The sequence below is a fragment of the Ochotona princeps genome, chromosome 2 (assembly GCF_030435755.1).
Source record: "Ochotona princeps isolate mOchPri1 chromosome 2, mOchPri1.hap1, whole genome shotgun sequence".
Taxonomy (NCBI): domain Eukaryota; kingdom Metazoa; phylum Chordata; class Mammalia; order Lagomorpha; family Ochotonidae; genus Ochotona; species Ochotona princeps.
This window is the reverse complement of record NC_080833.1, coordinates 110,461,277-110,484,151: the sequence shown is the minus strand read 5'-3', so window position 1 is coordinate 110,484,151 and position 22,875 is coordinate 110,461,277. Positions and strand designations below refer to the sequence as shown.

Here is a 22,875-nt window from a genome sequence, read left to right as displayed (position 1 = left end):
CATAGCGGCACGGGAGAGCTGCTGTGGCCTCCTGCAGCCTGGGCCCATTCGGCCTGATTCTACACTTGGGCCCTCAGAGAAAACCCTGGGACTGGGTGACGAGAGCCTATCAGGTACTTCATATGACTCTGACCCATGGGTTAGTTGTAGATTCTGCATGTTGTGTCCCTGGAAAAGGTTGTCCCACAGCCCTGTGCCTCTCCAGCCACACAGGCCTAAGCAGCAAACACAGGCCACAGTGCTTCCTGCCTCCTGACCACAAACACTGTCCTCTTGCTCCCATTCTTTCTATTTTTCCCCCAGCACTTCTTCCTTAATTTTGAAAGACAGAGTTGAGCCCGGCGGTGTGGCCTAGTGGCTAAAGTCCTCGCCTTGAACATGCTGGGATCCCATATGGGCACTGGTTCGTATCCCGGCGGCCCCACTTCCCATCCAGCTCCCTGCTTGTGGTTTGGGAAAGCAGTCGAGGACGACCCAAAGCCTTGGGACCCTGCACCCGCATGGGAGACCTGGAGGAGGTTCCAGGTTCACGGGTTCGGATCGGCACAGCACCGGCCGTTGCAGTCACTTGGGGAGTGAATCATTGGATGGAAGGTCTTCCTCTCTGTCTCTCCTCATCTGTATGTCTGACTTTGTAATGAAAATAAATAAATCTAAAAAAGAAATAAAGAAAGAAAGAGTGACAGAGATGGGGAGAGGCAGGGAATGTCTACTCATTGGTTAATTCCTAAAGGGCCACAATGACCAGGAAGAAGCCAGGAGCCTAGAACTCCACATACTCATTGCACAAACATACATGATGAAGACTTGGCACTGGGAAGTTTTTCTTCAAGATTTGTATGAAATTCAGAGTCACAAGAAGTAGGAGAAACACCTAGAAAGATCTTCTGTCTGATGTTTCACCCTCCAAATAGTCATAGGAGCTGGGGCTGAGCCTGGCTCAAGCCAGGAACCTGGAGCTTTATCTGAGTCTCCAACTGCTGCTTTCTCAGGTGCACTTGCAGGGAGATGGATCAGAAATGGAGCAGCAGGATCCCAAACTGGTGCCTATTTAGCTTGCTGGTGTCACAGGCAGAAGCTTAACTTGCTATGCCATGACCTCATCCCCAGTGCTGCGAATATGAAAGAGAAAGGCCCAGCTCCCACCCACACTTACAGAGGTGAGCACTTCTTGCTCACATGAGAGCTCTGTTAATGTCACATTTCATACATCAGGAAGCTGAGGCTCAGAATGGTGAAGTGCTTCATCAGGACTCAGATACAGGCTGCCCCCAGAGCCTGCGCTCCTGACTGGTACCCACACCACTGACTGCTGGCTCCACCTCCACTTGAGGGACATGTGGAGCCTGAGCTGTGCCCTCTTCCAATGGGGTATTCTAAGCCACTCAACACTGGAGATTTCATGAGACCAACATGAGATTGGACACACGGTGAAAAAACATCCAGTGGGAACTCAGAGTCACAGGACATCCTGGGCAGCCTGATTGGAGCCAGGAGGATAGGAAACGCCAGACACAGATTCCTCACTCATCCAGTTTTAGGAAAATGTGGACAGAAACGAACAACAGATCCAATGAGAGAGAGGCTGGGATGGGGTTGTGCTATGACTGGGGTGGAATGGGGTGGGGAAGGAATAGGCTGAACTGTGGCTGGGCGGGACTGCCACTAGGATGAGGCTGAACTGGGGCAGACCAGTGCTGGGGATGGACTGGGGAGGGGCTGGGCTGCAGAGGAACTGGGAATGGGCAGAGGAAGGGCTGGACTGGGAAGGGTTTGGGTGGGGCCTGGGCTGGGCTGGGGAGGAGCTGGGCTGGGCTGGGGAGGGGCTGGACTGGGGTTGGGCTGGGGTTTGGGCTGGGGCTTGCCTGGCGCAGGGATGGGTGTGGGTTGGGACAAAGCTGGGAAAGGGCTGAGCTTGGATGGGAAAGGGAATGGGGCTGGGCTGGGGCTTGGGATGGGCTGGGGCAGGGCTGAAGTTGAGATGGACAGGGCAAGGCTGGGGCTTACACTGGCTGGGGCTTACAGTGGGCTGGGGCAGGGCAGGGCGGGGCCTGCGGGTGGGCAGGGCTAGGACTGACAGTGGCTTGGTTTAGGGCTGGGCTGAGACAGGTTGTCTGGGCTGGGTTTGGGCTGGGCCAGGGGCTTGCCAGGCCTAGCCACGGCTGACAAAGGCTGCAGCTGGGATGGGCTTCGCAAGAAGTCATTCGAACACGCCATCCTGACCCTGGCATCACTTCCTGCTTTCTCTTTCCAACAGCTCGCAAAATTCATTCCTTTCTGGTTATCCGCCAATGAGATGGAACCGCATGTCTTACCTGAGAATCCCAGCGGCTCCTCCCCCTAGTCCCCACTCAGCTGTGGCTCAGATCATCTCAGTCACCAATCCCTTGGAGAGCTCCAACCAATTCCCCATGCTCCCCTCCCCTCCCCCCCCTCCCACACACGCAACCTTGCAGGCTCACCTGTTTTGTATAAGTGAGCCTCCACGTGTGCCACCTCCCTTTCTTCCCCTTCTTCTCTTTTTACCTGGCTCTCCCCCATCCTCCGTCTTGCCCCTTTCCTGTCCTGGCAGACCCCATACAACCAGGGATTATGGCTGAGCTGGGTTTGGATAGATTTGTGTTGGGTCTCGCCTTTGCGAGCCTTTTTCTGGACTATGGTTTTGCTGGGCTGCTCTGGGTCTGATGGGCCTTGGGCTGGGCCAAAGCTTGGGCTAATCGGGCTGGACTGTGATAGTTGTGGGATTAGGCCTGGAGGTGTGGGTGTGGTTTGGGTGTGCTGATGCTGTCCGTGGCTCAAGTGTTCTGTGGCTCTTGTCAGGCTGAGCTGGGCCTAGGATGGCTCTGGGATTGCCTGGACTGGTCTGGGTGATTGGCCAGCGCTGGCCATGCCTTGGCTTTTGCTGTGGTTCAAATTAGGCTGGGGATGGACAGACCTGGCTTAGGAAAGGTTGGGCTGGGACTGTGCTGGGGCGGTACTGTGGCAGTGCTTGGGTGGTGCTGGGATGGTGCTTGGCTGGGGCTGGTGGGTGGCACTAGGATGGGGTTTTGTCTAGGGTATTTGCTGGGTTCTTCTTGGTGGGGAAGGGCTTGTGCAAGACTTGGCTACACTGGCTGAGGCTGGTGTAGGAGCAGGGCTGGAAAAGTCTGCCCAGGACTGAGTTAGGGTGTGGATGGGCTCAGCTCCAGCAGGGGCCAGGCTGGGAAAAGGGTTGAAAATGGTATTGAGGGTTGGACGGGGGCTGAACAGGGCTGAGGTAGGCTAGGGTAGGGCAGGACTGGTGGGGCGTGGGGCTGGTGCTGGGGCTTCTCTGGGTGGGGGCGGGTCTGGGCTGTGTTGGGGTGTGGGAGCTGGGCGTAGGTTGGGACTGGAACTGGGCAGTGCTAGAACTGATGGTTTAGGGCTGAGCTGGGGCAGGGATGGGTCTCAGCTGGGCTGTGTTGTGTTGAAACCAGAGCTGGGGCTTAGCTTGGCTTGCCTGGGCTGGGTTTGGACAGGGATGGGCTGGTCTGGGACTGAGCTGGTGAGGGGCTGGTTTGGGTTGGGGCTGTGCGAGGTTTGGCTGGGTCTGGGCTGCAGCAGGGGTAGGTGTAGGCTGGGGTTGGGCTGGGCTGGGGCAGGGCTGGTGTAGGGCTGGGGCTGAGTGGGGTTTCAGACACTTCTGATGACCCTGCCCCAAGTATTAGTGGTGAGATTCTTCACGTTGTGTCCCCATGAAGTGCTGTCCCTCAGCCTCTTTAGCCACACATGGCCCAAGCAGCACACACGGCCCACAGTGCTTCCTGCCTCCTGACCACAAACATTGTCCTCTTGCTCCCATTCTTACTCTTTCCTCCATCTCTTCTTTAATTTTGAAGGATAGCATGACAGAGATAGGGAGAGGCAGAGAACATTTACTTGCTGGTTTATTCCTTAAAAGGCCACAACGACCAGGCTGTAGCCAGCAGCCTAGAACTCCACATATTCATTGCACAAACATACATGATGAAGACTTGGCACTAGGAAGTTTGTTTGTTTCAAGATTTCTATGAGATTCAGAGTTACAGAGAAGGAGGAGAGACATCTACAAAGGTCTTCCATTTGATGTTTCATTCCCCAAGTAGTCATAATAGTGTTGGCTGGGCTGTGCTGGGCTTGGGCTGGACTGGCAGGGCTAGGGCTAGGGCAGGGCTCAGCAGAGCTGGACAGGGCTAGAGCTGAATTGGAGCTGGGGCTGATTTGGGCTGAGCTAGAGCTGGGCTGGGCTGGGTGAGCGAGTGCGGGGCTGATGCTGGGGCTGGACTGGGTGTGGCTGGAGTTGGGGCTAAGGCTGGGATAGGCTGGGGCTCAGCTATTGCTGAGCTGCAGCCTTGGTTGGGGTTGTGCTGGGGCAGGGCTAGATTGGGACAGAGCTGGGCTAACAGGGAAGAAGTTGAAGGCTAAGTTGGCCCTGCATGAGATGATAGGAGAAATCTATGGAATGGTAGAGTAGTCTCTCCCTGGTCTACCTCTTGGGCTGGAGCTTTTCTCTACCCACCTTAGCTCCCACCATGAGAACTGATTCGGTATCTCATAGCTCAGGGGATGATGCAGGCCAAGTAGGACTCTGACTTTAAGTTCTTGATGTGTACATTTTGGCTCCTGACTCCTGGCTTTGGGTCAACTCAGCTCTGGCCGTTGTGGCCATTTGGGGAGTGAAACAGTGGATGGGAGATCTTTCTCTCTGTCTCTCCTTCTGTCTGTAAATCTGTCTTTCCAATAAAAATAAATACATCTTTAAAAAAAAAAAAGAAAATTTAAAACAGAAAAAGATGGATTCATTTATTTACTTGAAGGGCAATTACAGAGAGAGAGACAGAGAAGAGGGATTGTCCATCTGCTGATTCTTTCCCCAAATGGCTATAATGGTTAAGCTGGGCCAGCTGGAAGCCAGGAGTTTCTTCTGAGTCTTCCACATGGGTGCAAGGTCCCAAGTAGTTGCACCATCCGCCATTGCTGTCCCAGGCCATAAGCAGGGAGCTGGATGAGAAGTAAAGCAGCTGGGATATGAACTGGTGCCTGTTCCTATGGAGTTTACTAAAACACACATATTCCCGCTGCAGTGCTGTCTCTAGTACCACTCTGCGTGTATTTTATCTTCCTTGTGTTCTGTCCGCTGACAAAGCCTTTCCTATCTCCTGTGCCTGGAGAGTGGACTCACATTCCTCCCTTAACACACCTGTGGCTTCCCATCCCCACAGACAGCACTCTGCCTGGCACAGCTGCCTGCCTACATGCCCCAAGAGTCCCAGGGGCAAGGACCCACACAGACCACCTCTGGTTCCTATGTGGCATGTATTGGCTGCCTGACATCCACCCTGTGTTCAACAGTTGCTTCCCCAGCATCGTTCAAATCAATCAGTGAGGAAACAAAGGCCAGAAGTGTAAACTGATTCATTCAGCATCTCATAGCCAGGCAAGGTTCCTTGTTCAACGCTTTTGTGCCACCCAAGTATGTCATTACTCCCCGATGGAGAGGAGGGAGGGGAAGCTTTACAGCTCCAGGACCAGTGCCAAGCTGCTCACCCACTTCAGGTAGCTGGGGGAAAGCAGTGGATAAAGGCAGTGCTTGCAGTGCTCAGAGCTCTCAGGGCAAGGCCACAATGTCCAGCAGGGGTCTCTCCCCTCTGTCTTGCCCACACCATCTAGGACACAGAGCTCCTGGGAGATGCTGCCTCATTCTTGCTTGATCTCCTTCCTGCTGCTCTGTGGATGCTTCTCTTGGCCCCACAGCATCTCTGTTTCCCAGCTATGCCTTTCCCCTTGCAGGGTACATTTCCTTTGGTTGGCGAGCAAGCCCCCTGCCACACCATTCCCAGGAATGGGTGCCTTGAGTCCCTCAGGCAGTCCCCCTCAACCTTCCCTCAGGCTACTACACCCACTTTGTGCCTGGCTACTTTTCTCAATGAGTAACCACAGCCTCCCATCTGGGACTGGCCATTGCTCACCCCAGCACAGCTGCTCCCACAGCCCCTGCCTAGGCCACCTGACTCTCTACTGCAGACCAGGACATATGGGTCCTTCCGGGTGGGAGTGGCGCTCAGAAGCCACCGTTTTGAGTTTTGGAGTTTGTCTCCATCCTGAGATACAAGCAGATGCAGAGTCCTTGTCAGACATGATTCTAAGTTCCCTTACCATTTGGCCCTCTCCCTGTGGATGAACTCCAATCCACCCAAGTCCTTCCTAAAACATGCAGTGTCCAGGTCAATGTGGCAGGTGTGAAAGGCTGTGGGAATGCTCCCACCTCTTACCTGGCCACCTTGCATCTGCTCATCACCTCCAGCTTCTTCTTTTTTTTTTTTCAATAATCTGGGCAGCCACTTTACAGCAAGGGTCTCCAGCAAGCTGTGAGCTACCATGACCCCCATTTTTCTTCATTGGATGTGCTCCACTCTTTGGCTGATCTCGACTCTCCCTTATGCTGTTGTTGCGTGAGGCAATGCCAGTCAGTGGCCCTGCCATCTGGACCATCTATGCTCCTCATGATCTCCCAGCTGCTGGGGAGCAACTTTCATGCAAAGTTGAGTACCAAGGCTTCCCTGTTCACCTGCGCTCTGATCAGACTCATGGACCAAGCAGCTCCTTACTCACTTCACCAACTGGGCAGACCAAAGCTCCCTTCCCTAAGTTGTGTGACTTGCCCAAGGTCAAAGGCAAGCCCACTGCTCTGCCTGAGACTCCCATGCCATGTCTCTCCTCTCCTTGCCAAGAGCCCAGGAGAGAAACTTTCCACTTCAGTGCCACCCCACCACTCAGTGGACACCCTCCAAGGATCCCAGGGGGTCTTGGATACTAAGCATCTCCCTCCCAAAGACCCCTCCCCTTCACCATCCCTGAGAAGTCCCCTTCCCACACTCTACTTAGCCTTCCTTTCACTTACCCCACCTAGATCCCGCTGGACCTTCGTGGGCTCCCTAAAGCCCCAACTGCAGGATCCTGGGGGTGGGGGAGCTGTTTGGAAGGTTAAGTCAGCTCCTGTAAGTAAGACATGAGAGCAACAGCTCACCCATCACAGCATCACACGGGCTCCACCAATGACACTTCTTGCTCTGATCGTGTGCCACCAGGGGGTGCTATCTGCTCAATAATCATAAGTAATAAGAATAATAATAATAATAAGTAACCCCCTCACACACACAAAACGGACACTGGGACAGGCTGGGGCAGCCTTCCCCGAGAACTGGGGACAACTTCCCAGAGTGGGTATGGGAAGGGGCCGTAGGAAGCACGAGGGTGATAAGTGCGGAGAACACCCCCAAGTCCACTCCATGCGTTCCCTGTATCTGGCTTCTCCGGTTCCTGATGGCGACCAGGCAGTAGCATACGTGTGTGTGTGTGTGTGTGTGTGTGTGTGTGTCCCCGTGTTAGAGTTGTGTTCTTCTAGTCTGCCTCCCGGGGAAGCATTTGCTGTTTATACAAGGCCACATCCTTCCAGCATCCCATGAGACTGTCCCCCCCTCCCGGTTTACGGATGAAGAAACTGAGACTTAAGAGTATTCAGCAAATGACCACTCTCCGGCGTGGGCAGTAGCTGAGACGCGAGCTCCGCCCCCAGCAGCCCCACCATAGGCTCCGCTTCTCTTGGCGGCAGCGATTCTTTTTGACAGTCCCTTCCCCGGAGAAAGCCACCACCAGCGCCTAGGGTCCCCCCCGCTGCAAGGTGTCCCTACGCAGTTCCACTCTGCACCGCCCCCAGGCACGAGAGAGAGCGCCCCTCGCTGAGGATGAGCTCTAAGGGGTTAAGGCCTGGGACCCGCCCCCTTTTCCGCCCGGCTGGCGGCGGGAGTATGAATAGCGCCCGCTCCCACTGCCGACTCCCAGTCGCTGGGCTGCTCCCCGCCCCGCCCCGTCATTGTCCCCTTCTTTCTTCTTTTCTTTTCCGGTCTGAGGGCCGCTCCCTTCTCCCGTACCACACGTCTGTCCACCCTTCGGTGGGTCCGATGAGCAGGATGGAGGGCTGCATGGGAGAGGAATCCTTTCAGTTGTGGGAGCTCAATCGACGCCTGGAGGCCTACCTGGCAAGGGTCAAGGCGCTCGAGGAGCAGAATGAGTTGCTCAGCGCGGAGCTCGGGGGTCTCCGGGCACAGGCCAGTGAGTCCTGGCGAGCCCGCGCCGACGACGAGCTGGCGGCCCTGCGTGCCCTAGTCGACCAGCGCTGGCGAGAGAAGTACGCGGCCGAAGTGGCGCGCGACAATCTGGCCGAAGAGCTGGAGGGCGTGGCGGGCCGGTGCCAGCAGCTGCGGCTGGCCCGGGAACGCACGGCCGAGGAGGTAGCTCGCAGCCGGCAAACCGTCGAGGCGGAGAAGTGCGCGCGGGGCTGGCTGAGCTCGCAGGTGGCCGAGCTGGAGCGCGAGCTGGAGGCTCTGCGAGCCGCGCACGAGGAGGAGCGCGCCAACTTGAACGCGCGGGCCACCTGCGTCCCCCGGGGCCCCGCGCCGCCCCGTGTGCCCCCAGCACCGGCGCCCGAGGTGGAGGAGCTGGCCCAGCGGCTGGGCGAGGCGTGGCGCGGAGCTGTGCGCGGCTACCAAGAGCGCGTGGCGCACATGGAGACGTCGCTGGGCCAGGCCCGCGAGAGGTTAGGCCGTGCAGTGCAGGGCGTCCGCGACAGCCGCCTGGAGCTGCAGCAGCTGCAGGCCGAGCGCGGTGGCCTCCAGGAGCGCAGGGCGGCATTGGAACAGAGGTTGGAGGGCCGCTGGCAGGAGCGCCTGCGCGCCACTGAAAACTTCCAGGTGAGCAGGCCACGGGGCCCTGCATGGAGGCCAGCCTCTAGGGCCTCCCAAGCAGGAGGCTTAGGCACCTTCTGGGAAAGGAGTAGCTGACTGCTGGAGTGGATTCTTAGCAAACCCACAGCCAGATTCGGCCCGTTTCAATGGGAAGGTGTGCCTGTCTGATTCCCTGTGCACACATTTTCAGATGGGCAGGCAGGCCCACGACCCTTTGCAGCATCCTTCCCATCCCGGGGTTGTGTGAGATCATTCGGAAGACACCGGGCACACCCCCTCAGCCCACCACCCTGGATTCGACTTCCCATCTCCAAGGTCCTGCATCCCCTCCCTCTCCACTGGAGCGCCCAGGGGCCTGGCTCTGTGCCCAGCGGCCCCTCTCCCTTGTCTGGGTTGCTGGGCTCTTGGGAGCAAATTCCAGAGGCCTGGGACAGCTGCTCCCCCTCACCCTGCATAGATGTAACCAACAGCTGAGAAAACAGCTTCTTGCGTGGGCCAGACAGAAGTCTCCCCGCTGCTGCCATGACGGCCCCCCTCCCTCTGCTCAGAAGAGAAAGATTCCAGAACATGTGGGAAGTGGTCGGGTGGGGGCCTGGTGATGGGGGCCAGGGCTGTTTGGCTTCCCGTCCTATTGCAGCCTCCAGGCTTCTTGATGAATCGTTTTTCCTTCTGTCTCCATGTTTTTTTTTTTTTTTTCCCTTTCCCCTCTGCTCTGTAAACCATCTCCTGCCCTCCCTTTCTTCCCTCTTCCTGTGGGAGAGTTGAGTTCTAAGCAACATGTGCAACCAGTTCATCAGCTTCCTCCAAGGGAGGGGGAGCCAGGCTAGGGAAAAGAGGGGCCCTGTGCTGAGCTCAGCCAGCCCAGCTGGGGCTCCCCCAGAGGTTGAAACGGGGGAGACAAGGAAGGGGCAGGTGAGAAGCTGAATGGTGGGGGTGGGACCCTTCATGGACTGCCTCTGGTTTGCCCTGCAGCTTGCCGTGGAGGCCTTGGAGCAGGAGAAGCAGGGCCTGCAAAGCCAGATCGCCCAGATCCTGGAAGGTCGGCAGCAGCTGGCCCATCTCAAGATGTCCCTCAGCCTGGAGGTGGCCACCTACAGGTAGGAGTGGCCCTGACCCACACAGGCACACATGTGCATATACATATCGAGGCAGAGACCCCTTTAGTGAATTGACCCAGAGGGGCTGGTGGGCAGCTGTGCCCTTGCTGGGTTCTGTGACTCGAGACCTGTCACGTCTATACCAATACATGCCCTGACCCATGTGCACTTGCGCCTTGATGGGTTCAGGAGCCAAGAAGTGTCTGGCACCCAGCCAGATGCCACAAGCAGAGGTGATGCGGCTGAGTGGGGTGGCCTCCAGTGAGGCGGCACCTGCATCTCCCCCTTCCACTAGGGGTGCCCTGCATGCCTTGGAAGGAGCTCTCTCCCAGGAGCAGCCATGACACTGACTGGCTTTCTCCCTGGCCTCACCCTTGCCTGGTGACTAGCACCCAAATTGGGTGACCTCTGAGACCTTCTCCCAGCCTGAACTTCTTGAAGCCTGGATCTTTTTAAGCCCTCCTGTCCTTGGCTCTGCCCAGCGCCTTCCCTGAGCACATTTCCTGTTGCTCCAGGAAAGACCAATACGTGTTGTCATTGGGCTCAGAGCCCAATCCAGAGGCCAGGCAGGGGCTGTGTGCCTTGCAAAGTATGGGGGCCTGGCAGTGTGCACTCCCTCACCTCCACCCCTAGAGTGGCAGGCAAGCACCAACCAGACCCAGCTGGTGGGAGGAATCGGGCAGGCCCTCCCTCCACTTAGCCCAGAGATTCATTGGTCCCCTCCCCCAGGACAAGAACAAAAAGGCATCCATGTCCCCAGGGGCTAGGGATCCCCCTAACCCAGCAAAATCACGGAGGGGAGGCCCCTTGGAATTTCGACCGCTGGCTTATGGGGCATGAAAAGGATTTGGAGAGCACGGAGCTGAATTCATTTCCTTTTGTCTGTGGCCAGCTCTAGGGGGAAAAGCCCCAGAGGAGGGGGGAAGGGGCCCATCCCATGGGAACGGCCAAGAATTCCCACTTCCCCCAGGAAGCCCCCTTCCTAGCCCCTCCAGATGGCTGTGTGAACACAAAGGCGTTTGTTAGCATGAGAATGAGCACCCCCCCACCCACCGTCCCTAAGGATGAGGTCATTGGTCCCTGGGTGGGAATGGGGAGGGGGAGGCATCAGAGCCTGTGGGCGTAGCACTGTGTCTGGCTGCATGGGAATCTGCTTGTGTGAGGTCCTCTGTGTGTCCCAAGTGTGTGTTATACTCTGCCCAAGTGTGTGATGCCCGTGCTATGTGACCCTGTGTGCAGTGTTTGTGTGACAGTAGCCAAAACACAGAGGAGGGGGGGTGAACCAGCTCAACTGTGAGCTGTAGCCCTCTGGCTCCCTGCCTGCAAGGTCTCCAAGGCAGAGGACCAACCAGGACTCTCCTCCCTTATCCCAGGACCCTCCTAGAGGCTGAGAACTCCCGGCTACAGACATCTGGCTGCAATTCCAAGGTTCCCCTCAGCTTCCATGGTAAGAGGGGGTGGCCAGGTTCACCTGCAACTCTACCCTTCTTTGTTCTTCTCACCCCAGATCAAAGGCACCTATTTGTGCCTTAACTCCTTGCTTCCCACCCCCTGCATTAGTGAACATATCCCCAGTCCAACTAAAGGGAGCCAGGGAGGGCTCATGGACACTATTGTCAGAAGTGGGGGCCCCCAATGCTGTAGCTCTTCCCACTGCTAGGACAGACTGACACTGCTTCTTCCCTCTCTACCTTTCCAGACCCCAAGCTGGAGCTGCATTTCCTTGGGACACCAGACAGCCGACGTGTGGGACCTGTGCTTCCTGTTCTGAGCCCAGCACCCCTCCCCTCCCCTCTGCCTGATTCCCTTGAAACCCCTGTACCTGCCTTTCTGAAGAGCCAGGAATTTCTTCAGCCCCGAGCACCCACCTTGGCTAGCACTCCCATCCCACCTGTTCTGCAGCCCCCTTGTGCTGCATCCAAGACAGAGCTTAGAGCCCCAGAGGGCCCTGTCTCTACGCTCCCACCACAGGATGGGAGGCAACAGGCTGCCCAGCCCCTGTGGGCTGAAGCCAAGACGTCCAGCCCTGGAAACATCCTGCCAGGGCCAGAGGAACCTGGAGGTGAACAGCCAGAACCCAGTTCCAGCCAGGTTCCTGAGAATCAAACCCTACCACTCAGCCCTGAGCAGCCAAGTTCAGATGCTAAAGACAGAGAGCCCAGTGGGTCTAGGGTGGACAGCATATTCCAGGAGGAAGAAGAGGGGCACCTTGCTGGACTGGTTGAGGAGGAAACTGCCATGGAGGTCAAGGTGGCAAGCAAATTACAGCAGGAAACAGAACAAGATGGTGCCCTGGCCATGGAGGAAATTGAGGACTCCCAGAGTCCCCTGGATAAAGCCAGCCCAAAAGCTCTGGGAGAGGAGATTCTGAAGCCATGGGTACCTCTAGCAAGCCAGAGCCAGCAGGTACTGGAGCAGGAGAATCAGGAACCTCTGAGATCTCTGGAAGAAGGCAGCTTAGACACCTTAGACAGTCCCAAAGCAGAGAGCTCAGAGCCCCTGGAACACAGAGGAGAAAAGGACCCAGAGGCAGAGGGTCTGATGGGAGAGGAGCGTCCTGCACTGCTTCAGGCTGCATGGAAGGAGGACCCGCAGACCCTGCCATCCCCGGCAATGGAGGACCAAGGATTGATAGTGTCTCTAGACAGTAACCTGGAGACCCTTAAATTTCCAGGAAAGGAAAATGGGGAATTGGTGCCATCTCCCAAAGAGGAGGAAGTGGAGGTGCCGAGAACCGCAAAAGATGGGACTTGGGAGCCACTAAGACCTGAAGAAGCACAAGACCAGCAGGCACGGATGGCTCCAAGGGAGGAGACTGGGGAATCCCTGGGGTCTTCTGAAGATGAAAACCCAGAGGTGCTTAGACCCCTGGGAAGAGAACCCCATGAACCCCTGAGGTTGGGGGAGGAAGAGGAGCAGGGGGCCCTGGGAGCTCTAGAGAAACAGAACTCAGATGCAGAAGAAGAGGGCCAAAAGATTGTAACAGCACTAGAAAGAGAGCTCCAGGAGCCCCTGAGGCTGGGAGAGGAAGAGGACCAGGCAGTCCTGGAGGCTCCAGGAGAGAATAAAGAGGTACTGAGGCTGGGAGACGAGGAGAAGCAGGTGGCCCTGGGAGGTCTAGAAAATGAAACTTTGCAGTCATGGAGGGCTCTAGCGGAGACCCTGACGCCTGTGGAAAAGGTGGGTCCAGAACCTCTGCCGTGCCCTAGTGCAGATCAGGAGGAGGTTAGACCTGAAGAAGAGATTACAGAGTTCTCAGAGTCACAGGAAGATGAGTTTGCCAAGGCCAGGGAGTCTTCAGAACCAGAGGACCTGGAGCCACCGAAGTTGGCTGAAGAGGGCCTGCAAGTACAGAAATCTCCAGAGGTGCCACTGTGGTCCCTGGAAGCCATACCGCTTGCACTAGAACCCTTGGGGCCAGTGGAAGGGCACCCAGAGGCGCTGCAAACCCTGAAAGACAGGGACCAAGAAACACTGAGATCTCCGGGGGAGGGCTGCCCGGAGGAGGAAGAGGAGGATGAGGAAAGTCAGAGAGATGTGGCAGGGGTGGAAGAAGAGGAGAAAGCTGAGAAGCAGGTGGAGACTCCGCTGAGGCAGCTGGCAGAGGAATGGCAAAAGCCATCACCGTCGGCAGATGAGCAGAAGTGGGGTAATGTCTTAGAGGAGGGCCAAGACCCTAGTCATGAGTGCCCTGGGGAACCTGCAGGGGTAAGTGGGGAGGAGGAGGCTGAGCTGGATCCCAGACAGCCTGAGGGCTCTGCTGGGCAGGAGGAGGCTGTGATGTCAGCAGAGCTGCAGCTACATGCTGCAGAGCTGGTTGCAGAGCAGCCTGGGAGCCCTGAGCCCAGGGAGCAAAGTGTCCTAGCTAGGACAGCTTGTGGGATGGGAGGCACTGAGGGTCTGCAGGATCCTGAGGGGCAAGTAGAGCATCTGGGAGCCCCAGGCCTTAGAGCACCCCAGGCAATTGCAGAAGCCACAGAATCCCTGTGGGAAGATGACCAGCTCTCCCCAGAGGTCACCTTGGAGTCAGAGATAGCCACTGGGGAATCTGCTGAGGGAACTGAGCAGGCGGACATAGGCCTGGACAGCCTGGACCATCTGGCCAGAGAGGAGGTAATGCAGCCATCCTCAGGGGAGGAAAGTTTGGAGGCCAGGAGGGTTCCAGGCTTGGAAGCCCCAGCTCAGCACCTGCAGGAAGCTGATGCTCTGCAAGCCAAGCCCTCTCCACTGGGGGCCAGCAGAGAACCTCCGAAATCCCCTGAGGAGGGCCTGAAGGCCTCAGAGCCCCCAATGCTCTGGACAGCAGAGGAGGTCCCTGCTAACACCTTGGACCAGAATGCTCCTGAATCCAGGCCCCTGGAGTCGGAGGCAGCTGAGGAGAACACCCCTAGCCCTGGGCCCATAGAGTCTTATGTGCCCTCCTCCATCCCTGAAGGTGCCTATGAGACCCCGCCCCAGGCTGAGGGGAACCAGATGGTCAGCTGGGGACTGGGGGACAAGGTGCAGGGTGAGCAGGAGGATCTAGATTCTGGGGGGATCTCTGAGAGCCTGCAGGAGGAAGGTGAAGAGAGTAGAGAAGGAAGTGAGGCTGATGAGCTTGGGGAGACCTTGCCTGACTCCACCCCACTAGGCCTCTACCTGGGGTCACCTAGCTCCCCCAGGTGGGGCCTAGCTGGAGAGCAGAGGCCTTCCCCTCAAGGTGAGGCACGGGAGGAAGGCTGGGATACTGCTGCTCCAGCTTCGGAGGGCCTTGAGGCCCAGCCCTCTGGGAAAGAGGAGGAAGAGGAGGAAGAGGATGGGGAGGAGGAGCATGACCGAGGCTCTGACTTGTCAGAGGAATTCGAAGATCTGGGGACCCAGGTGTCTCTTCTTCCTGGGCTTCCCAGGGAAGCAGCAGCACCTCCTGGCCAGGTGCCCCAGCTGCTGGAGGCTGCCATCTGGAACCCTGATGGGGAGTCTGATGGGTTTGCAGATGAGGAAGAGAGTGGGGAGGAGGGAGAGGAAGAAGAGAAGGAGGAGGGGAGGAAGCCAGGGGCTGGGCAGTGGGAGCCAGGGTCCCCTCCGGGCAGCCTTCAGGCCCTGCATAGCCCTCCAAGAGGGGACTTCCTGGAGTCTGAGTCTGAGACAGTGGGTGTGAGCATCCCCCAAGATGATGATGGTTTGAGGGGCGCCAAGGCCAAGGCTCCCAAGTCTCAGGACAGTGCTGAGCCTTCTGGCTCTGAGGAGGAGTCTGACTCTGCTCCGTGGGCTGGGGAGGACCAAGTCCCCATGGAGACATCCCGGAGGGATGGCGACACAAGTCCAGGCACTGGGGACACCCTTGCTATCAATGGCCAGGGTCCCAACATGATGTCAGAGCAGGTGAATGGAGGCGTGGTCAATGGGTTGCAGCGGCCTGCAGGAGTGGGTCAGGCCCCTGCTGGGGACCGGGGCAGCCCCGTAGCAGAGGAGGAGGAAGAGGGGGCCACCCTGAAGACACCCTGGGCAGGGGTCCCTTTCCAGGTGGGCCCAAGCCCTTTCCTGAAGTTTACACAGAGGGAAGGGGAGGAGGACTCCTGGTCCTCAGGGGAGGACTAGAGAAGGTGCCTTAGTTCCAGCCCTAAGATGTCTCGCACTCCGTCTCAGGGGCAGCCCCCTTAACTTATGATCTCCTGACCCATGGTTCTTGTCTCCAAGGCCTGGCTGGTGAAACTGATGGGCTTGGCAAAGGAGCCTGTTCTGAGAATGGAGGTTCCAGGATCCTGCCTGGGGCCACACTGCCCACTCTGCCCCTTAGGCTTGCAGAACCCCTTGTAGCACCAGAACCCTCTCTCCTCTCTGCACACCATCCTCCAGGCTGGAAAAGGCCTGGGTTCCTCTGGCGGTCCCCTTCTCACTCCTCCCTGCAGCAGCAACACCCTCCCTGGTTGTGTGGTTTGCTCCCAATGGAGAGGAAGGTCTCTCTTCTGTCCTTGGCCCCATCCCACCCTGCAGTTTATCCCAGCTTGAATAAAGAATGCGTCTCCCCGCAGTGTCTGGCCTTGTGTCCTTCCCCAGTCCAAGGGGTCATCAGGAAGGGACAGGGCAGAGGGAGCGTGGGGAGGAGGTAGAAGAGACTACCTGGGGTAGAGGGAGGAGGCCACAGTGGAGGACGGGTGGGTATTAGATGCAGACAGGCTCTAGTGGTGGTGGTGTTGTGAGGGCTGGGGACTGCTGTTTGTCCTGAAGTGGAGGTGGGGGGACACCAGTGCAGGTGACCTAAGTCAGGACTGGAGAAGCCAGACCACTCATCATCATCTCTGCCCCTCCCCCCCCACAGCACTGATTACAGGGATTGGGCTTTACAGCCACCCCTGCCCTTTCCATGGCCTCCCCCGGCCCCTCCATGCCGCCAGCATAATAAGCCCCCTTGTTCCCAAATCTAAACAGTTGTCCGCCTGTGATGTCTGCTGAGCCTGGCTGGGTCAGAGCCAGGGGAAGGGGAGGGAGGCCTGTTTTCCCCTGGTCTAGCTGTGTGGCTTCAGCTCAGCGTGGAATCTCTCTGAATCTCAGACTCAGCTGCACAGTGAAGTAGAGGGGAGTGGTGGCTGGACTTGGGGGTTCCCTGCAGGAGGGAGGCTGGGGAGCTGCAGGAGGCAGCTTCCAGCTTCAGCAGGACTTTGTCAGAAGTCCAAGAAGGACGCAGGAAAGAAGGGAAAGTGGTGGGGGAGGGGAAAGGAGTGGTAGAGAGGGAGGGGAGTGTTGGACAGAAGCTGTCAGGGGAGAGAGCCCAGGATGTGCTGTCAGCAGGCTGGACTGGGGACTGCCCCCAACCCTACCACCCTTCCTTCCCGGGAATGTCTGGTCCCTCTATGGGGCAGGGAGGAGACCTGCAGCCTTGAAGTCAGGAGACCCAAAAAGAAATCATTCCTGAGCTGAGCTCCACAGAGCAGGAAGACCTGGCGACATCTTGAAATATCCCGGGTCGAGGATACTGGGCTTGCCAAACAAATGTCCCCCATTTGGAGACGGTCCCATGTCCCACAGCAGGCTGTTCCTCCCACAGTGCCCGACTGAGGCCAAGGGCTGGGGATGGGTGACAGGAGGAAGTCCCAGTTTTTCGGGCCCTTCTAGCTCGCTGCTGACCTCCGGCCGACTCCCCATAGCCTTACTGTCTGCTTCTTCCCCTGCTTCTCTCCTTCTCATCTGAGTTTCAGGGACATCCCATCCCCACCCAGGGCCCAGGATCCTGCCTCGCCCACCCCACCCTCCTGGCAGTACAAGCTCTGTTGTTCCTTCCTATGCCCAAGGCAGTGTTGGATCCTGCTGGACTGCCCAGCCTGGGCCGGCACACTAGCATTCAGGGAAGTCCAGCCCAATCCCCACCCCTCTCCGGAGACAGGAGTGCCCTGTGCGTGATCCCCCCATGCCCTGGGGTATACTTCTTGGGCATGGGCTCACAACAAGAGCTGAGCCAAACAGTCCTGTGCCCAGCTGCCTGGCCTCCTCCTCTCCGGCCCTGGGCTCTTACACAATTGCCCAAACTGGTCACCTGCTGCCATTTTCCCCCCGACAGTATGGAGTGATGGAAGTTAAGACAGGGGTGGAGGTGCGCTGAAATAGGAGACATGTTCTATTTGGGGGTGCTAGGCTATCCACACAGCAGGAGAAATGGAGGGTGGGTGGTACCAGGGGTGACAGCAAGAGGTGGTGATGAGAGGGGTGGCTGCCATTTGCCTACAGCATTTCCTGAGCACTTAGGCACTGGATGTGTGCAGGCACAGGGAGTCCACAGGAGCCAACACAGGCTTCTTGCCCAGCAAGCTCTGCCTCTTAACTGGACTAGGACTGTTGTGTGGAAACCCCATCTGGCAGCAGAAATGCATCCTAGATTAGGGGAGCAGACAGCAGAGGACCTCACCGGGCCTGGGCTGGTGGGATGGGAGGAGCAGTCAAAGAAGGCTGCCTGAGCACCTTCAGGATTGCCAGCCAGTGGGACAGGTGGAGAACAAGCATTCGTGCTAACGGGACAGCTGTCTGCCCAGCCTAAGGCAGGAGGAGAGTGTTTGGGCACTGGGGGAATGGGAAAAGGGACTGTGGGACCAAAACAGGTGGGCAAAAGAGAAGTTTCTCCAGAGATTGGAGGAAACAGCCAGGGTGCAGCAGAATGGGGCCTCACCAGGTAGCCAGCAAACAGGAAGCCATTCCTAGGGGGTTGGAAGTAGCAGTGACTTTTCAGGTTCAAGTTGACATCAAAGCCTCCACTACTGTGCGTGAGCAGGCTGCAGCAGGCAAGGCCTCCTGAGCTGCGGGCCAGCGCTGACGGCTGGAAGGTCTGGGGAAGTGGAGTCCGTGGACTTTGGGAGACAGTTGGGGAGACACAGGGCAGTGGAAGTTTCCAGGCTTTTAGCTTGGCAGTTGGGAGATGATGCCAACTTCTCTCAGAGATGGAACCCTGGGACACGCAGGGTGACTGACTGGGCCTGGAGCTAAGGAGACAAGATTTGGAGGCTACTGGCCTAGAGATGGCCTGGAAGAAAGCAGGTAGGATGCTGAGAGAGCTCGGTCAGGACCCTGACTGAGCTCCCAGCAGAGAGGAATGGCTAGGCAAGCGGCTACTGGAGGCCAAAGCTAAAGGCAAAACACAGTCAGAGGACCCCATGCCCACAGAAAGCCTGAGGGGAGAGTGAAAACTTGGTCTGGTCCTTGGTTTGGAGTCTATCACAGCACCTGGGGACCAATGGGTGCTCAACAAACACCTACTGGCTACAAGGGAAATGCCTGCAGGTCAGGACAGGGCTGGGGCATACTGTCCATCCAAGGGTAGAGCTCCCAGGGGAGGGAAAGAGCAGGGAGCAGGAAGGGCAGTCATTCCCCACCCTCTGCCAGGGTGCACATAGGCACAGGACTAAAGGGGGGTTATTCTGGGGCCTCCTCTGGGTAAATATAGCCTCAGAACAGGGTGGAGCCAGGCAGAGTGGGGGGGGCTCCCTGGTGCTGTGTGCACCGGAGGTGGCTTCCCAGCTTTGTTTGGGGCCTTTCCTTGTAGGGCTGTGCTGGCCCAGGCGCCTGGGAGGGAGAGGTCAGGGGGCCGAGCACTCCAAGCGGCCCAGCCTCAGGCTGGCCCTGCTGCCGCTGCTGCTGCTGCCAATGTTTCAGAGGAAATCAAAGGCTCCGGCATTGGGCTGTGGCCAAGAGAGAAGGGAACGAGGCGTCTCCCAAGGCTCCTGGCCTGGCCTCAGCATGTGGGGAGAGGGGGTGGCTGCCAGGATGCAGTCGGGAGGTGATGCTGGATATTTTGCTCCCCAGAGACAGCCTGCTGGCTGGCTGGCACCCCTGCAGGGGTCTAGCCTCTGTCCTTCCCACAGGTCTGTCTTCCCCATCTCCCCAACCAGAATCAGAGTCCATTCACTGCTGACCAAGAGCGGCCCCCACAGCCCCTAGTTCTTGGCCTCTCTCCCTTGGGGTTGAGGGACTGGGGTGAGGAGACCAGCTGCTGCCACTTGACCTGTAGTGTCACAGCTGTTGTCAGCAGTGCCATCCTGTCTGAAACCAGGGAGGAATGTGACTTCATTTCAGCTGGAATGCACCCTCTGTGGAAGGCGGGGGGGGGGGGGGGGGGAGAGAAACTGAGCACACAAGCTCCGGAAACCCAAGAGGACTCTGGGCTCAGGAACGGGGCCCCTTGGGTGACTGCTGGACACCCAGTGTCACCCCACGGGGCAAAGTCAGGCCCAAGGCAGTCCTGCAGCAAGACAGATGGAAGTGGGCCTGGAATGTCTGCCAGAGGTGAAAAGAGAAGGCAGGCCAAGAACGGGCCTGGACCCCATGTTTCTGCGTGGCAAAACCTTGGTGACAGTGTCCAGTGGACAGACTCCAGGATAGGGGCTTGGAGGACAGCAGACCCTCCAGTCAGGACGAATGAATGGCAGAGGCACACAAAGTTCGCTCTGGAATCCCCTCACCAGCCATGCTCCCCTTACCCGCCACAGGGGCCAAGTCCATCTCTTGGCCAACACATCAAGGAATGCTGGGCCTGCCTCCTGCTCCCCTCCCTAGCCCCTGCCTCAAGCCCTGCTGATCCGGGGACTCTGATGTGGAAGTCCCTCCTGTGCTCATGTTCTGGTCCCACAAGGGTGGACCCCAGATCCAGGAGCCCCCTCCCCTCCCCTTCAGCCTTCTCCTTGTCCAGGTATAATCCACCACCACCTCACCCTGTGCAGCCCCATTTAGTCTCCCTACCCCCAGGACTCAGCTGTGGCTCTCGAAATAAACCAGGGCAGGTGCCAGGAGGCCTCTGTCAAGGAAGCCCCCTTCTAACAGCTGTGGGCTCAGCTGCTTAACAAGCCAGAGCCCCTATCTTCTGTCCCAGGGGGCCCCCAAAGAGGGTAGCCGGGAGATGGCAGGGTCAGGGAGATGCCTAGTTAGCCCTGGCCCCCCTAGGTCCCCATATTCCCCACTAAGAAGAGACTCCCTTGTGCCCAGCCCCACTGGCCCCTCAGGCACGCAGCTCTCCTTCCTGCCACACACCCTCCTACACTGCTTTGTCTCCTCCCTACTTTCCTACAGCCCAGTCCCTCCTCTGCTCCTGCTTCTTTTGGCGGGGAAACTGAGGCACGATCTTTGGAGTTTACAAGAATACAGGCTGGAGAGGGGCACTGAAGGCTGCTCCCCTTACAGATTGCAACCAGAGCGGTCAGTAGCCATCCTTCTGTGACCCTGTGATCTAAACACCAGGGAAGAAGCAGGAGCAGCGGGAGTAAACACAGAGGCCACAGGGCCACCCACTCCAGCATGAGTCTGGTCTGGGGTGGTGGGAAGCATCCTTCCTTCTCCCTTCCCCCATCCTCCAAGGCTTGCTTCTCTCTACTCCCTGTCCCCCATCCCTGATCAGCTCTGTGTTGGCTCACTTGCACTTTCTTCCTCCCTCCCAGGAAGAACAGGCTCCGGAAGGACTTAGGTCTTCAAGGAGGCCTGTGCCTGGTATAAGACAGGGCCCCAGGGGCCTAGCAGCTGTCAAGGCTGTGGCTGTATCTGGGGGGGGGGGGGGTGGCGGGCAAGCCCTCCCAGCCCTCCCAGCCCTAGCAGCTTGGGGTCTGGTGGGTTGAGCAGTTCTGGAAGTGTGTGTGAGCTGCTGCTGCGTCAGGCCAGCAGCAGGCGGCTGGGACAATGGGGCTCTTTCTCTGCTGGGCCCATAGACAAAGGCCACAGGGAGGTCAGGATGGTGCTGGGGACCCCCCTGCACTGGGGGAGGGGGTGTGGGCATGGGGAGGAATGAGGAGGTAGGGGTGAGTCAGAGCCACCAGGGAGAAGCTGGGTACTCCCACAAACAGGGAGAGACTTTGGAAAGTCCCCTCACCAAGGCTCCCCACTTGTCACCCAGGCCTGTCTGGTCCCCAGCACAGGGGATCCCACCTGAGACATGTGGGAATAAAGTTGTGGACTTTGGCATCTTCCTGGGACTGGCGGGAGGGAGGGAGACTGGATTACATACCTAGTCCATTCCCCCTGCAGAATGGTTTCCCCTCCCCAGGGCAGGTGAGCCCCCTCCCACCATCTCCCCAATATACACACTCACGCATGCGCGCGCGCGCGCGCACACACACACACACACACACACACACACTCACACACACAAACTTGCACACTGGGCTGGGGCTTGGGTTCCGAGCTGGACGCTGCTGAGTCATCCCTGGACCAGCGTCCCTTTCCCCAGGAAGCTTGACAAAGCCAGGAGAAGGCTTCCGTTTCCGGCCCCTGCCAGACGGGCCCAGCAGGTGTGGGGAGGGGAGGAAAGGGTCTGGTTGCAGCCCTCCCCACGTAGAGTGAACAAGCCTGGAGGAGGGGCCTGTGGAGAAGTGGTGAAACCCCACAAGGTCTAAAGCCTCTTCCAGGAGCCCAGCCAAAGACACTGCCCACCCCTCCCAGCCTTTCCTCCTGGCTTCAAAGACACACCTCACTCCACTCTCTTGCCCTGAAGGCCTTGGACATGCATTCCATGAACAAACCACAGAGTGATTCAAGATAAAGAGGGGTCCACTCTGACCCCAGAATCATCCTGTTCCCCAGAACTCCAGAGGAGATAGCACCCCACAGCTGGGACCGGGTGGTGTGGAGAGGATGGAGGGGAGGGTGAGGAAGGAATGTGGTGGCAGTGGGACTGGGGGTCAGGGTTGGTGCCTCCGGGACCAGCTGCTGTCAGGTTTAGATACAGGGTGGGGAAAGCTTGCAGCCTCATCCCACCCCCAACATGCACCTGTCTGAAGCCAGCCTCTGTCTGTCTTGCTTCAATCCTCTCTGGATCTTCCCAAATCTCTCTCAGTCATTGTGCTCCTCTGATTTGTTTTCCTGTCCCTTGGCTTGACCAACTCAAAAAAAGAAAAAAATATTTCCCCGTGTGGGTGAATCTGATGTAACCAAGTGGGCAGAAGTAGGATAGTGTGCCCATGTGTGACTGTGGTGGCTAGTGGGGAGGAGTCAGCCCAGAAGGTTCCGCTAATGCACCTGGGGAGGCGGCAGAGGATGGTCCCCATGTTGGGTCCCTGCACCTATGTGGGACCCCTGGATGAAGCTCCTGGTTCCTGGCTTCTGCCTGGCCCAGCTCTGGCCATGGCAGTTATCTGGGGAGTGAACCAGTAGATGGAAATTTTCTCTCTCCCTTCTGCTGCTCCTTCCCTTTTTCAAGTAATTAAATCTTAAAAGCTTGAGACCACACCCTGATACACACTTTCCCTAAAGCACTGTCACACACACACACACACTCACACACACACACCCATGGTCATTCTCTCGCCATTTCTCAAAGTGACCTCATCGTGTCAACCTCCGCTGACTCACTCTCAGCCAGCAGAACCAACTCAGCCTGACCGGAAGTCTAGTCCTCCCTCCCTCCCCACCGCTCCAGCCTCCCCCCTCCTCCCCCGCCCCCCCACGCTCCTCAGAAAGACCGCGGCGCCCCCTAGTGGCTCCGGCCGCTCTTTGCGCCGACTCCCGTCGCGCACGCGCACAGGACCGTCTCTCCGAGCCACAGGCCTGCATCCGTAGCGCCCCCTGCCGGCTCCAACCGGACAGACACGAGC

The 22,875-nt window shown here is 57.9% G+C and overlaps 1 protein-coding gene across 1 annotated transcript; it reads left to right on the top strand.

Moving 5' to 3' along the window:
• Positions 1-7,848: 7,848 nt before the first annotated feature.
• On the top strand, positions 7,849-15,450 carry NES (nestin). The gene is made up of 4 exons (XM_004589231.2): positions 7,849-8,747; positions 9,714-9,838; positions 11,212-11,285; positions 11,538-15,450. The coding sequence occupies exons 1-4, from the start codon at positions 7,959-7,961 to the stop codon at positions 15,413-15,415; spliced, it is 4,866 nt and encodes a 1,621-aa protein (XP_004589288.2). The 5' UTR covers positions 7,849-7,958; the 3' UTR covers positions 15,416-15,450.
• Positions 15,451-22,875: the final 7,425 nt, after the last annotated feature.

Bases quoted from the DNA above. Each gene is read 5' to 3' on its own strand.
- NES (XM_004589231.2), top strand. From the start codon at position 7,959: ATGAGCAGGATGGAGGGCTGCATGGGAGAGGAATCCTTTCAGTTGTGG. The intron at 8,748-9,713 runs GTGAGCAGGCCA...TTTGCCCTGCAG, and splicing joins GCGCCACTGAAAACTTCCAG to CTTGCCGTGGAGGCCTTGGA. The intron at 11,286-11,537 runs GTAAGAGGGGGT...CTACCTTTCCAG, and splicing joins GGTTCCCCTCAGCTTCCATG to ACCCCAAGCTGGAGCTGCAT.